Source organism: Narcine bancroftii, chromosome 7 (genome assembly GCF_036971445.1).
Source record: "Narcine bancroftii isolate sNarBan1 chromosome 7, sNarBan1.hap1, whole genome shotgun sequence".
Lineage (NCBI taxonomy): Eukaryota > Metazoa > Chordata > Chondrichthyes > Torpediniformes > Narcinidae > Narcine > Narcine bancroftii.
The window spans coordinates 9,738,846-9,753,596 of record NC_091475.1 but is presented as its reverse complement, the minus strand read 5'-3'; the positions used below and the strand labels follow the sequence as shown (position 1 = coordinate 9,753,596).

Below are 14,751 nucleotides of genomic sequence, written 5' to 3'. Positions count from 1 at the left end.
ATTGGCCCTTCAGCTCCGTGGGCTGGGCTGTGGTGGACCAAGGTTTTTACTTAATTTAAAACTTTGTTGTTTGTGATTGGGGTGTTTTGTAAAAAAAAAAATGTTGGGTTGTTCCTGGCAGGCGCGGACAGCCCGAAAAATGGGGGACGACTTATACGCCGGCTAGAACATAAAACCATTAAAGAAAGGGGAGTTGACCTATCTGTCAGTCGACTTGTACACTGAAGTATACGCTACTTAAAAGTGAATCAGGTGGCATAGCTGGTCTTGAAACAAATGGAAAGAGCAGATTGTAAATAATGGAAAACTTTTCATCAATTATTTAACATTTAATGCAATAGAATGTAGAAATCTACAGCACAGTACAGGCCCTTTGGCCCACAGAGTTTTTCTGACTGAATATGCCTTACAACTGCATAATCCTCCATTTTTCTCAGTTTCATGTACCTAATAGTCTCTTAAAATATGCTATTGTACCTGCCTCCAGCACTGTTGCCAGCAGCACATTCCATGCACCCACCATCTTCTGTGTGAAAATGGAAGAGGCTATCTGCCCATCAGCTTATTCTTAGAGCAATTCCATCAGTCCAATTTCCAAGTAACTTGCACTCCTGTACCTTCCTACATTAGGAATAACATATCAATTTCTCTCCCCTCATGATTTTTGTGCCTTCAACAGAATTAACATACACCTACCAATGAACTACCAATCAGTGGGTCTTTGGACTGTGGGAAGAAATTGGAGCACCCAAGGGAGACCCACACGGTCGCAGGTAGAACATGCAGTCAGCATTGAAAATGGTCTTTGAAACAGTGAAGCAGATATGCTAAATTACTGCTTAATCTTTGATCTGATGGTATGCTATTGCTATTGAACTGGGCACCTACGCTTCCCACTTCACCCAACCCCGGCCACTAGCACAATCACAATTTTGTTTTAATTGGTAATCTCAAACTATCAATATTTTCCCCACAATGCCACCTCCCTATTCCCCTCACTGCTTACCTCATGTCTACTGATTTATAGTCAACTATTAAACCTGGTTGCCAATCTGATCCTTGCTCCATAATTATCTCCCAGCTATCACCCCACTGATGCACTAATAGAGATTTGTCCACAATTCCATGACCCTTGGCAGATTATTCCCTTACTGGTAGATGAACTCACTATCCACTGACCAATTCCTGGCAGTTGACCTTCATGAATAACACTATCTTCATGCCTCCAAGCATACACTGAGAATAGGGATACATCTGTGGCTCAGTCTGACAATTTCACCATCTGCAAATTTTGCCTGTATAAAAAAAGTGTCAAGTCAGCATACTGGAGAGATTGAAAATCTGGCTGAATGGTGCACCAACAACAACATCAGACTCAATGTTGCTAAAACCACGGAGCTGATTCTTGACTTCAGGATGGGAAAACCAAGGATGGTTTTGAAGACGGGTTGTGAGTGCTTAGCTCAGCCTGGTCAAAGCCCTTGTGGTTCATACAAGAGGAGAGGACTGGTTGCCAATGCTTCACTTGAAATAAGAGAAACACAAAGGAACTCTGTGGTGACCTGAAAGGAAGAGGGAAACCCTGAAGTGGCAAGTTTATTTAGCAAGACACAATCCAATGAACATTGGGGAACAGAGGTGGAGGGTCAGAAAATTTTAAATTCTTGGGAGTTCGTATCTCAGAGGATCTTTCTTGGTCTAATACAAATAATAGCATTCTGAAGAAAGCACCTCAGTGACTTTACTTCCTTAGGAGTTTATGGAGGTTTGGTATGACATCATAAACCCTGGCTGCATCAATGTCTGGTATGGGGACACCAATACCCCTGAGCATAAAGCCCTCCAAAAGGTAGTGAACACAGCCCAGGCATTAGAGACAAAATCCTCCCTCCAACAAAAACATCTACAGGGATTTCTGCCATCAGAGAGCAGCAGCAATCATTAAGGACCCACACCATATGCTCTGTTCTCACTGCTACCACCAGATAATGGGAAGAGGAGACTCAGGTCATTTGTAATGATACAGAAGCTGTACACTCGAATGCAAGAGATAGGTCGAAGCATTTGCAACTATCTTCATCCAGCTGATTGAATGATTTATCTTAACACAGTCATTGTCTCACATGTTATCTTATTCGATGAATCCTAAATGATACTGAGAAACAGCTGAGAGCACTTGAAACATTAAAGGGTAGGAAACCTCATGCTGAAAATATTTGCTCTGCAAAAAGTCACTCCTTTAAATCAACTCTTCCAGTCTAGTTATCTAATTGAAAGTTTTGTATATTGCCCAAGTAAACCTTGTCCACAAAAACAGCTTAGATCCACATCTATTCTGAATTCCTAGCAAAGTGATAGATATATTATCATCAACACTCTTAAGTGGCTCTTACTTATAGCACTAAAATACAAGAGAATATCAAGAGAATTTTATTATTCCAGATTGTAGCCAAACACATTAAATGTCAGTGTGATAAACATGGGAACCACGCCATCTGATTTAGCTCACTCTTGCGTTTTAAAAATAAACTGGATACAGTATATACATGGGTAAGTCTGGAGGGTGATGGAATGGGTGCAGGTCGCAGTGGTTCTCAACCTTTCTATTTCCACTCACAGATCCTATGTGATTAGTAAGGGATTGCTTAAGGTGGTACGTGGGTGAAAAGTGTGACAGATATGTTTTTGGAAGATAAATTCGGGCAGGTTTTTTAGTGTAGGCCACATACAAACACTTCAAAACAGATCTCATTTAAAATACTGGAGCTCTGCTCAAGCTAGACAGGCCGGCTCCAAGAGCCTTTGTAAAAGCTTTGGAGAGTGCCCAAGAGACTTCACTAATGGATTGTTGTTTTGAAAAGCCACAGATGAAAAAACTCGGAGGAGTAGGTTCGGAGCTGCAGGCTGTCTGGGAGTGCTGTTTGCTGTTCTAAGAGGGTCACCTGTTTTTTTTGCAAGCAGAGGGAGTCAAACAGGCTTTCTCTCAGAGAATTCACTTTTGCAGTTCCACAGTTAGCATCAGCAGCTGGGACTGGAACAGGACAAGCTGGAAAGCTTGTGGAAAAAACCCATTTTGAAGATAGGTCATGAGTGTTTAGTTCAGCCTGGTCAAAGTCCTTGTGGTTCATGCAAGAGGAGAGGACTGGTTGCCTAATGTTTCACTTGAAATAAGTGAAACAAAAAGAAACTGTGATGACCTGAAAGAAAGAAGAAAACTCTGATGGGGTAAGTTTCTTTGGCAAGACTGAAGTGGCTGATTAAAAGGAATCAGTTGTAGATGTCCAGCAAACAACAAATCTCTCTCTGAAAACTGACAAGAACCTTCCTGAGTGGTAATCATGTACCTTTCATGCACCAAAGCCTGGTGAACTTCATAAATGTTAAATTCTGTGCACAGTCTAAGAATTGCCTGCAACCAGTGAACTTGGAGGAATGAGAAGTGAGATTGGCGTGAATCAAAGAACTTTTCTGAGCTTACATACACGTGCACTTAGAATTAGAAGGTTAAGTAAGTCAATAGAGTTAAGTTAAAGTTTGATTCTGTTTTCATGTTTAAAGATAATTAAAAGCAACATTTGTCTTGGTGAATATCTATTGCTGCTGGGTTTTGGGGTCCTCTGGGCTCGTAGCAAAAGAAAAAGTTTGAAAACCACTGCTTTAATCGTCCCTCATTGACTCGTCATGTGCACGGTTCCGAACGCCAAAGACCACTTTTGCTCAAGCCAGATATTTCAGTAACCATTGGGACGAGAGCAGCGATTCCCTTCCCACTCACATCCCATCACGGATGGCATAGGGATTACTTAGTGAAACGGTTGAGAATCACTGGCACTCGGCACAGACTCGAAGGGCCGAACGGCCGGTTTTCTCTATGAAACAACACAAAATCATTTTGATCTGTGCCCCCCCCCCCCAACCAGTGATAAACCGTCCGAGAAAATTCCTCGTCACACTCTGAACCGGGCCGCCACGACCCTGAGACAGTTAAGCCGCAAGTTACCGTGGTTCGAAGACGGACAACCAACTCCGCCGCCGCCGGGGATGGTGGTGGGCCCCGACCGGAAGTGACGCGCCCGACCGCAGCCGGCCTGATTGACCATCGGTTTCCAGGAAGTGACGACAGCGCCCGCGGGGAGTGACGGAGAAGAAGCGGAGTCCGCTGCGGCGTTTTGACTTGTCGGGGTTGTGGGGGGCGGTCGCCTCAGTTGGGTGCAGAGGGTTGACGCTGCTTCCTTATACATCGGCGGCAGGTGAGTTCCTGGGATTCGCCGCGGGGCCGGTTTAAATCCCGGAGCAAGATCTTCTCCCAGTTTGTTACCGCCGGAAATGATTTGCTCCGCTTGTCGTCCTCGCCCGGGACAGGCCTTCACCGGGCAAACCCGATGAATCCCGCCCCCGGACGGACGGGCTGGCGTCTTACTTGCTCACCCCCAATCCCCATTCCCCCACCCCAACCCCCATTCCCCCCACCCCAACCCCCATTCCCCCACCCCCAACCCCCATTCCCCCACCCCCAACCCCCATTCCCCAACCCCCATTCCCCCACCCCCAACCCCCATTCCCCCACCCCCAACCCCCATTCCCCCCCCCAACCCCCATTCCCCAACCCCCATTCCCCCACCCCCAACCCCCATTCCCCCACCCCCAACCCCCATTCCCCCACCCCCAACCCCCATTCCCCCACCCCCAACCCCCATTCCCCCACCCCCACCCCCATTCCCCCACCCGCACCCCCCCACCGCAACCCCCACCCCCCCGGCCTTATTTTATTGGAGATGGCTGTTTGCCTGCCTCCTGTCAATCTCCTCAATGCCTCGCATGTTGACAGTTGCCCTTGAGAGAACCGATTTCGGAAATGATGGGGGCAGCTGTTAATAGATAACGGGCGCCGTTTCCAAGGAGGGCGAGGAGCAAACGTGACTTGGTTAAATAATGCATCCCCCCCCCCCCCCCACCCTCACCCTGCAAGGCAAAGCAAATTTGCAAAAGGACGGACACTTGACCTTTGAACATGAGAGTGTGGTTTGACAGGCTTGTGTTCGAAGAGCCACTGCCCGTTCTAAAGTATGTGCTTTCTTTCTCTCCGGCGGTAGGCTTATTGGAGAAAAGATGGCATTCAGTAAAGGATACCGGATCTATCACAAACTTGATCCACCACAGACTCCTTATAGTGTCATCGTAGAAACTCGAAATCGAGAGGATTGTTTGATGTTTGAATCGGGAGCCGTGGCTATTCTTTGTGAGTAATAAATTGTCGGTTGTCTCTGGGGTTTTTTTGGGGGTTTTGTGTTTCAATGGACTAGGACGCAGTGCCCTCTTGATTGTGGTGTTTCTGGTAACTCGATGCTAATGAATAAAAACATGAATTTGTCTTCAATACTTCAAAGGGCCAATTTTACAGAGAATGAACATTCTCCTTGAAGAAGCTAATCCTTTATACACTTAATATCTGAATGTGCATTAACGACATTCTTGCCTTTCTTTGAACATGAAAAGTCTGACTTTCTGGATTGTGATTTCCTTCCTCCATGTAAGCAGACATCATGCTTCTTTCAGAATTCATCATATTGCTGAGAGAGGAATAACTTGATGTATTTTAGCCTTAACCACTGCCCTGTGTTAAGACAAGTTATTTCACTTGAGGTTTTGGTGGAGAAATTCACTTGTATGGTCAACATATTTTGAGGTTACAATATTGTGACATAAGAAATGGGAATGGCAGCAGTGACGGGGTGAGGGAGGGGAGGGTGGTGTGGTGGAACACCAGCGTTGAGCTTGCTTCCCTTGGCAGATTTTCTTTCTCAGTCCCACTTTAACCATATAACCGTTTACAGCACGGAAAAAGGTCATGTCGGCCCTTCAAGTTCGTACCGGTTCACTTGAACAACTCCACTAGCTCCTCCACAAACTCCTGAGGAAGTAGAGGCTTTCTTCATGATACCATTGGTGTGTTGGTTCCAGGAAAGATCTTCTGAGATAATGAACTACAGGAAAGATATCAATAAGATTGAAAGAGTGCAGAGAAAATTTACTAATCCCATATTTCTTGATTCCTATAATGTACTGAAATCCATGTCCATGTTTTGAATGAACCCAAATGATTAAGTCTCTAAAATGGTCCAGAGTAAAGAATTCCAAATGCTTATCATCCTCCTGAGTAGAAATTTATTTTTGTCTCCATCCTAAATGGCCTCCTCTTATTCTGAAATTGTGCCCCTGGTACTGGATTCTTATTGATTGCAAAAAGAATCATGGCTTCAATTTCCACCAAATTCCTGTGTCTGCAGCAAATCATCATGAATATTTAATGTTTGAGAGTGTTGATCAAGTGTTGTTCTTGGGAAATTGATGCATGGGGAAATTGCAGACAAAAATATGTGCCTTACTAATTTGAAGCATTGCAGTGCAGTTGTTAGTTTCTATAAACTTATCTACAAGGCTTGGAAAAATAATGTTGCTATCTGAGGGTATAAAGGACAATGGATGGAAAACAAAGAAGATGAATTTGTCTACTGTGTCTGATGAATGCTGCAAAGTAGAAAGTGACTAATTTCCACTGTTTAATAATAATTAAATATTTTTAGCTAATTCAATTTTGAATAATATAAATGATATCCCCAAAGGCAGAGAGTATTTATGGAGCTGACCTTGGTTTGGTCAACTAGCATTGGTGATAACCTAATATTACATATACTGTATTGGTTTATTTAAAAATGGGCTTCTGACAAGAATACTGAATTATGTTTTGATTGTGCCTCAATGACAAACATTTAAAATGATCTCTTTTTGGCCTCACAATTTTTTCAGATTTTCCATTTGAATTTTGGAATTTTTAATTGTTTTATATACCTGCATAAATGAGTGTACAGTTGATTTAATTAAAACACAGACTTGCACTTTTATTGTGCTTTTCATGTTCCTTTAAGTATATTAAAGAACATTAGTCAGTGAAGTTAATTGAATGGATAATCTATTTCACTGAACCTTGAAATCTGTTGAGAAGCATAGGGCTAATTGGGTGAAATCTTCAACAAAACTGATTTTAGTTATTTCATATCTGTGGTAAACAATTGAGAAGCATTGCAGCTGCAAACACCCAATGACTCATCTCTGTTTCAACCTGGATGTGAGAAGAGAATTAAGTGGGTTGTCTGGAAAGTCAAAGAAATTTCATTGGAGAAACAAGAACTGCAGATGCTTGAATCTTGAGCAAAGAAAGAGGAGCTGGAGGGACTCAGCAGGTTAGGAAGCATCTTGGGAGAGAAATGGACAGTCAATATTTTGGGTTGGGACTCTTTTTTTTGAGACTGTTATAATTTATTTTGTGCAACTTGTCCAGTGAATGTGATGACTTGATGTTATGTGACATTTACTGTGCTGATTCAGCCAGACCTTTCGAAGGTGTACATCTTGTGAGGAAAGCTTTTTTTTTTTGCTGAGGTAGAGAGTGCAAAAATGCTTTTGCAGAAGCAAGGTTAGTTTTTCAAAACATTGTGCTGTTGACAATTTTACTTAAAATATTTCCTCTGCATGATGTACAGATTTTAAAAAGTGGCAAGGAATTATGAAGAAATTAATTTTGGTTGGAAGAATGATCAATCAGTGTAATTGATAAAATAAAATAATAATTTAAAAAAATGTAACAGGTCCTTTCGGTCTATCAGCACATGCTGCCCAATTGACCTACAACCCCCAGTAAGTTTTGAACCGTGGGAGGAACTTGGAGCCCCCAGGGAAAACCCATGCAGTCACAGGGAGAACGTACAAACTCCTTACACTGGGATTTGAATCCCGGTCCTGATTGCTGGCGCTGTAACAGCACTGTGCTAACCGCTAAGTCAACTGTGTCGCCTGCTAGAAGTATTCAAAATCTTAAATTTTAGTTGAAAGTAAATAAGATATTATTTCCATTGATCAAAAATTTGAGGAAGTTGGCAAGAGAACCAGAAGCATGCTTTTTTTGTGTGGTGAATTATGATCTGGAATGCACTTGATTTTATAATAAATTTCAAGATAAAATGGAATGAAGGCCTGAAAAATAAATATTTGCTGAATGGCACTTTTGGAGAATTGCTACAGGGTCAAGTGGCTTTCACCAATTCTTGAAGTGTTTCTTAAGATCTTTTTTAGGATATATAACTGGTATATATTATGTTGTAGGACAGAGGTGTACCATACAAAACAGGGTGTGTCTGGAACACTTCATTGAGAAATAGTATAGAAGAAAGCCATTTGGTCAATTAAACTTGCTTTCGTTCATTAAATAAGTTGACAAATTAGTTACATTCCTGGCCAGTGACAAGTCTTTTTGCAGAACTAAAATATGTAATATATAATTTTATACTTTTGCTCTATTTGTGGTAATGCATAAAGGCTTATTAAAATTATTTTTTATTTTCACATGTACCGAGAAACAATGGAAAGCTCATTTACGTACTATTATAAAAGACTTACAACGAAACACCATTCTGTGGTGTCATTTTATATACATATATATATTAAAAAAATAAGAAACAAATTCTAAGAAAGGCAGTGAGTAGTCAAGGATTGCGCCACCTCCAGTGTATATGCCTCTACCACTCTCGCAACCGAGCTCAAATCTCCATATCCAGCTGTCTACTCTCCATCACATCTTATCGATCCCTGGTGCTTGTGGCTTCGCAGTGTCTACTCTCAATGGCATTTCTTTCTCCCCTAGTCCTGATTTGCACAATTCAAGTTGGAGAAGTGGCTGAGTTGGCATAGAGTTTCTACCTTGTGGTGGTGGTCCCTGCTGCCACAATTGACTGGATATGCGTACTTCCACTTCATCTCATGAGATCATCATCACACCAAAACGAAGAACACTGCATTATTACCTGAACATGAAAGTGAATGGCTTTGGATTTGTTGGATCCCATAGCCACACCTTCCTGATGTGATAGCGAGGAGATGAGCTAAGCTAGAAGTTCTCCATGAGGTGGAGCAGACTGCAACTAGAACTAAAATTAATGTGGGAAGAATAAATACAAAGAATTCTTTTTGTACATCTTGTAGTGTTACTGTGTTCTTTATTTTTCTGGAACCATGAGATTTGAATAAATGTATCAATTTCTGGGACTTGCCAGTGACAACGGACAGATACATTTGTGAAAGTAAATGTCACAGGGATGAATTAGTTTTTGTTTTATCAGGGATTGGATGTATTATTGCTGACTTTCTGCATAGATTTTTGTTCCTTCTGTACATGAGGAATAAATGTACTTCTTTCAAGGAATTGGTGTTAGGATTAGCCTATGTTTTTAGTTTATAGCCACTCCTGTAGGTTAGCTGAAGGGCTGAATAGTTAGCTACACCTAAACTGTATCTTTTATCTCATTTAAAAAAACCACATTAACTCCTGTTTATAACCCAAGTATTCATCATTACCACATGATGAGCTCCTTTTCAACTCAATGTCTTTTCTTTGGCTTGGCTTCGCGGACGAAGATTTATGGAGGGGTAATGTCCACGTCAGCTGCAGGCTCGTTTGTGGCTGACAAGTCCGATGCGGGACAGGCAGACATGGTTCCAGAGGTTGCAAGGGAAAATTGGTTGGTTGGGGTTGGGTGTTGGGTTTTTCCTCCTTTGTCTTTTGTCAGTGAGGTGGGCTCTGCGGTCTTCTTCAAAGGAGGTTGCTGCCCGCCGAACTGTGAGGCGCCAAGATGCACGGTTTGAGGCGATATCAGCCCACTGGCAGTGGCCAATGTGGCAGGCACCAAGAGATTTCTTTAGGCAGTCCTTGTACCTCTTCTTTGGTGCACCTCTGTCACGGTGGCCAGTGGAGAGCTCGCCTTATAACATGATCTTGGGAAGGCGATGGTCCTCCATTCTGGAGACGTGACCTACCCAGTGCAGTTGGATCTTCAGCAGCGTGGATTCGATGCTGTCGGCCTCTGCCATCTCGAGTACTTCGATGTTAGGGATGAAGTCGCTCCAATGAATGTTGAGGATGGAGCGGAGACAACGCTGGTGGAAGCGTTCTAGGAGCCATAGGTGATGCCGGTAGAGGACCCATGATTTGAAGCCAAACAGGAGTGTGGGTATGACAACGGCTCTGTATACGCTTATCTTTGTGAGGTTTTTCAGTTGGTTGTTTTTCCAGACTCTTTTGTGTAGTCTTCCAAAGGCGCTATTTGCCTTGGCGAGTCTGTTGTCTATCTCATTGTCGATCCTTGCATCTGATGAAATGGTGCAGCCGAGATAGGTAAACTGGTTGACCGTTTTGTGTGCCCGATGGAGATGTGGGGCTCAATGTGGACCTGAATGATCAGCTCCATTTAAACACATCTGGTTTTGTTTGTCAAGTTTTAAAAGGAGGAGATAACACCACTGCTGAAATTTTACAATTCTATCAAAATGCTCCTTGACAAAGTTTCCTATAAAATTAGTTTTTTGAAAAAAAAAGAGATGGCAAACAATTTCTGAAATGTAGAAACATACGGCAGAAAGGAAGCCATTCAACCTGGCTGACTCTTTAAAAGGTTAAAGATGCCTGAGCCCACATCCTTTAAAACAAGTTCATAACTCATCCTTGTGTCCAACTTCCTTTTGAAGTTATTTATTCATTGAGTGGAAAATCAAATTGTTCAGAGGATATTGGAGAGTCTGCAGAGAGATATAAAGATAGGTTAAGTGAGTGCGCAAAGGGTCTAGCTCACTCATGTCACACTCAGGCCTGTGGACCAGATTTGGCCCGTGATATAATTATATTTGGCCCGCAAGATCATATCAAATATGTATTAGAGCTGGCCCGCTGGTCGCCGCGCCAGTATAGCGCATGCACAGCTAATACTACAAATCCCAGAATGCTTTGCAAATGCGTTGGCGCCGGCCCGTCAGCCCGCCAATCGCCCCCACCTCCTCTCTTTACTTTCATTAGTATTTGCGACCTGTCGCCCAACTCACATGTAATAAACCCCTTACGAAAAATGGCCAAACAAAAGACAGAAAACAGGACCTTTCAAGACAGGTGGGAGGCAAACTCTGACCCAGAGTTTGATGAACTTGCATCTAAGAAGAGATGCCAAGTATCTGGTTTAGACCCAGGTGCATCAGAGTAAATCACGGTGTAGCAAGCTAAACTTGGATTCATATTTTCTTTGGTTAACTTTGGACTGTTCATAGTTGAAAGATTGGATTTTCATTGAAGCAAGTTGTTATTTTTTTGACTTGTTGGCTTGTGAAAAAAAAATACATTTAAAAGCTTAAAGGCTATAGAGAAATATTATTTATTGAATATTTTATTTCTCATTTGTTAATGCTTCTTCTGGAAAGAGTTTAACCAAAACTATTATTAAACATTTATTTTAATAAGAAAAAGTTTATCATTACATATGTTGAAAGTAGAGAAAACATGTAGATGTTGTTGAAAATTTTCAATAAATATTTAGTTTGGCCCACGACTTAGTCCAAGTTTTTAATTTTGGCCCTCTGTGAATTTGAGTTTGACACCCCTGGTCTAACTGATGGAGTACAATGTTGGCAAATGTGAGTTTATCTACTTTGGAAGGAAAAATAGAAGATCAGAATATTGTTTAAATGGGAAGTGATAACAGCATGTTGGTATGAAAAAGGACTTGGGAGTGCTGCGCATGAATTGCAAAAGGTTGGTTTGCAGGTGCAGCAGGCTATCAAGAAAGCAATGGAATGTTGGCTTTCATTGCTAGAGGGATTTTATTAAGAGCAGGTAGGCTATGGTACAATTGTACAAGGTACTGGTGAAACCACATCTAGAGTATTGCGTACAGTTGACTCCTTACTAGAGGAAGGATGTACTGGTTTTGGAAGTGGTTCACAAGAGATTAACCAATTTGATTCCAGGGATGAAGGGCTTAGCTTAGAGATAGTCATCTGGGACTGTACTTGCTGGAATTTAGAAGAATGAGAGGGGATTTTATAGAAACATAACATTATGAAAGGCATAGATAGAATAGAGGTAGGTAACTTGTTTCCATTGGTAGGGCAGACCAAAACTAGGAGACATAGCCTCAAGATTGAGGGTGATAGATTTAGGACAGAGATGAGGAGGAACTGCTTTTCCCAGAGGGTGGTGAATATTCGCTGCCCATTGAAGCAGTGGAGGTAACCTCATTAAATATATAAGACAAGGTTGGATAGATTTTTACATAGTAGGGGAATAAGGCCTCTGGGGAAAAGGCAGGTAGGTGGAAGTGAGCCTATTATCAGATCAGCCATGATCTATGTGAATGGTGGATGAGGCTTGGCAGGCTGAATGGCTCCTATTTCTTATGTTCTTCTGTTCTTATTTGTGTTACCTCTAAATCCCTAAGTTTCCTTCCGACACTTAATAATGACATCTAACTTTTCTTGCTAAGTAAATGGCACATTCTGTCAATTTAATAAACGGATGTGGAATGAAAATTATATTTAAAAAAAAAAAGTTATTCATCTGCCAGCATAATTTTTTATCTGAACAGAACAAATATGTGAAATTAGGAACTTTTAGGAAATTAGGCAACATGCCCTTGGGGCATCAAAGTTTGTTTGGCTGGACCCTTGTTCCAGCCGTATTCACTCGCAGCACATTCCCAAACACTTGCACTGGCCCAGAGAGGGTGGGCAGTTCATATTCATGTGAAAAGCCATTCACTGGTCTCTGAGCTATGTTATTGCACAACACCATTATATACTATATTATAAAACATCCCCTTGACTATCGTGGACATTTCTGTAGCAAACATGCCCAGCTCTTGGAGAAAACTCATAACCATTCCCCCTGAGGCAATTAAAGATGAACATTAAATGCTCACTTCCCCTTCTTTGATATTGAGAAAATAAATATGAATTTTTGTTCTATTCCAATTTTTAATTGCAAAATTTGCACATGGTGTAAATCCATTTCATAATTCAAAACAAGTCTTGATACATGTATATCAAAAAGGCCTCATTCATTAAAACCTGTCATAATAAAGTGGTGGATTTGACTTTTGCAGAACATATTCTGATATGAAAATTACATACTCCACCTTTTTTTTTGCTTTTCAAAGTATTACTCGTCCTGTGGTTTCATTCTCTGGGGCTTTTTGACATTCCTTTGTATGTGCATCATTTTGAAATCTTTGAAAGTAATCACAATGCATTATTTTATATTTGTTAAATGTTTATTTTTATTGTGTTTGTGTTCCCAGGAAGTCCTAGTTCATGATTTGAAAATTTATTGGCTGGCCACAAATTTAAGAAGTGAAAAAGAATGGTTGGAAAACCTCAGTGAGGGAAACAAAGAGGTTCCCATGGTTTCATTCAACTAGGTATTAAGGTGGAGTTTTAAAAGCTAATGAAGAGAGAGAGATTTATTGAAAAAGAGATTTATAAAAAAATGTGGCCGGGACACCATTAATTGAGAATGTGGATTTATACAGAAGGCCTGAGTCAGCAAGACTGAGCTTCTCAGAAATCAAGAGATTGGAAGATGTTCCAGAAAAAAAGATTGCATTGTATATTGTATGCTCATTACTACAGTACAGAGGATGTCCATTTCTCTCCAGCAGTAGTTTATTGAAGTTTCTACATTGAAACAATCTTTCAACAGCATGTTGATTTCCCCCTTTAATGACAAATAAGGGATTGGGGTAAATTGAAAGCAATAATCCATTTTGTGTTATTTTAGCAAAAAATCTCACAGATTAGGACTATTTTTCCAAATCTAACCCATGCCTGTTGCTTGGGTCTGGGCTGACTTCCTCTGTCATGATCTCAGGTATTATGGAATGTGGTGTATGAACTCCCCATTGAATTCTGCCAGCATTAGGCTGATGTCCTGTGTCAGTATCTCTTTGTGGTAGCAAATCTGAGTTAAAGTCGTGTGCTGCCTCCACTTGCCTGCCTTGAATTTTTATTTCACTTCTTCTTTTCTTGCTCTGCAAACAACTTTTACATAGTCACCAGTGAATTGCCAGGCTAAAGTGAAAGTGATTGTTTGCATTGAATGCTACTCCCATGGCATGAGTTATGTTAACTTTTGATGAATAATAATATTCTAAAATGTGGCTGTGATTTTTCCTGGTCTACAATGAAATCCATTCCGTAACACTCACATTTGTTGGATTCACTGCCTTCAGAGAGGATTCCTACCATCTCCTATCTTCCTCAGCTCCAGTTGTATTATTGTAGTTCTTTGATAACATATCTATTTGTTCTTACAGCACTTTATTGATTTTGATGGCTTGCCTCAGAAGATGCACTTCCTGTTGCTCCCAAGTCAAAATTAAATATCACTGGTTGCACCTGCACCAATATCGTGGTGTAGATGCATCTTCAAGTAGTTCCTCCCACTGGTTTGACCACTTCGGCACTAAATGTATCGTGTTCATTTGATGTTCTGTATTTTACCCTGATTTTATATTTTGTTCAAGCACTTAACTACATTTTGTCAAGGTCAATGTACGTAAAGTACACTGCTTGACGGAGGAGTCACGTGATGGAGTAGTGGCCGGTAGGGGAACTCCAGCCCTCTCCAGAAAAGTTTAAAAAAAAAGGTAGAGAAAAAACAAAGCCACTAACTCAGAAACCACAACAAATTGAAGTTAAAGTGTGGAGAAAATGGCAGCAAAGAAAGAGAAACCAAAAACATCGGGAAGAAAAGAAGAAGGAAGGACGTCGGAGGAGGAAGGTGAAGGCCTTACCGGTACGAGGAGGCCCGCCGTGGAGAGAGAAGCCCGCTCCCTGAGGTCAGTGGAAACCCCGAACTCAGGACTACAAAAATGGCTCACG

General features: G+C 41.4%; 1 protein-coding gene and 1 long non-coding RNA gene across 14 annotated transcripts in view; one reads left to right on the top strand and one right to left on the bottom strand.

Moving 5' to 3' along the window:
- Positions 1-4,103, bottom strand: part of LOC138738492 (uncharacterized) — a 165,757-nt gene extending 161,654 nt beyond the window's left edge. For all 4 annotated transcript variants that reach the window (XR_011341569.1, XR_011341566.1, XR_011341570.1 and 1 more), the window contains exon 1: positions 4,001-4,103. This is a non-coding gene — a long non-coding RNA (uncharacterized lncRNA). The remainder of the gene's footprint in view (positions 1-4,000) is intronic.
- Positions 3,656-14,751, top strand: part of synj1 (synaptojanin 1) — an 83,480-nt gene continuing 72,384 nt past the window's right edge. For 3 of the 10 annotated variants that reach the window (XM_069888774.1, XM_069888769.1, XM_069888768.1), the window contains exons 1-2: positions 3,667-4,250; positions 5,094-5,239. In XM_069888774.1, the coding sequence (XP_069744875.1) occupies positions 5,110-5,239 (130 nt within the window). In that variant the 5' untranslated portion in view covers positions 3,667-4,250; positions 5,094-5,109. Of the gene's footprint in view, positions 4,251-5,093; positions 5,240-14,751 lie in introns of all 10 variants that reach the window. The other 7 variants (XM_069888773.1, XM_069888771.1, XM_069888765.1 and 4 more) reach the window with 4 other exon arrangements.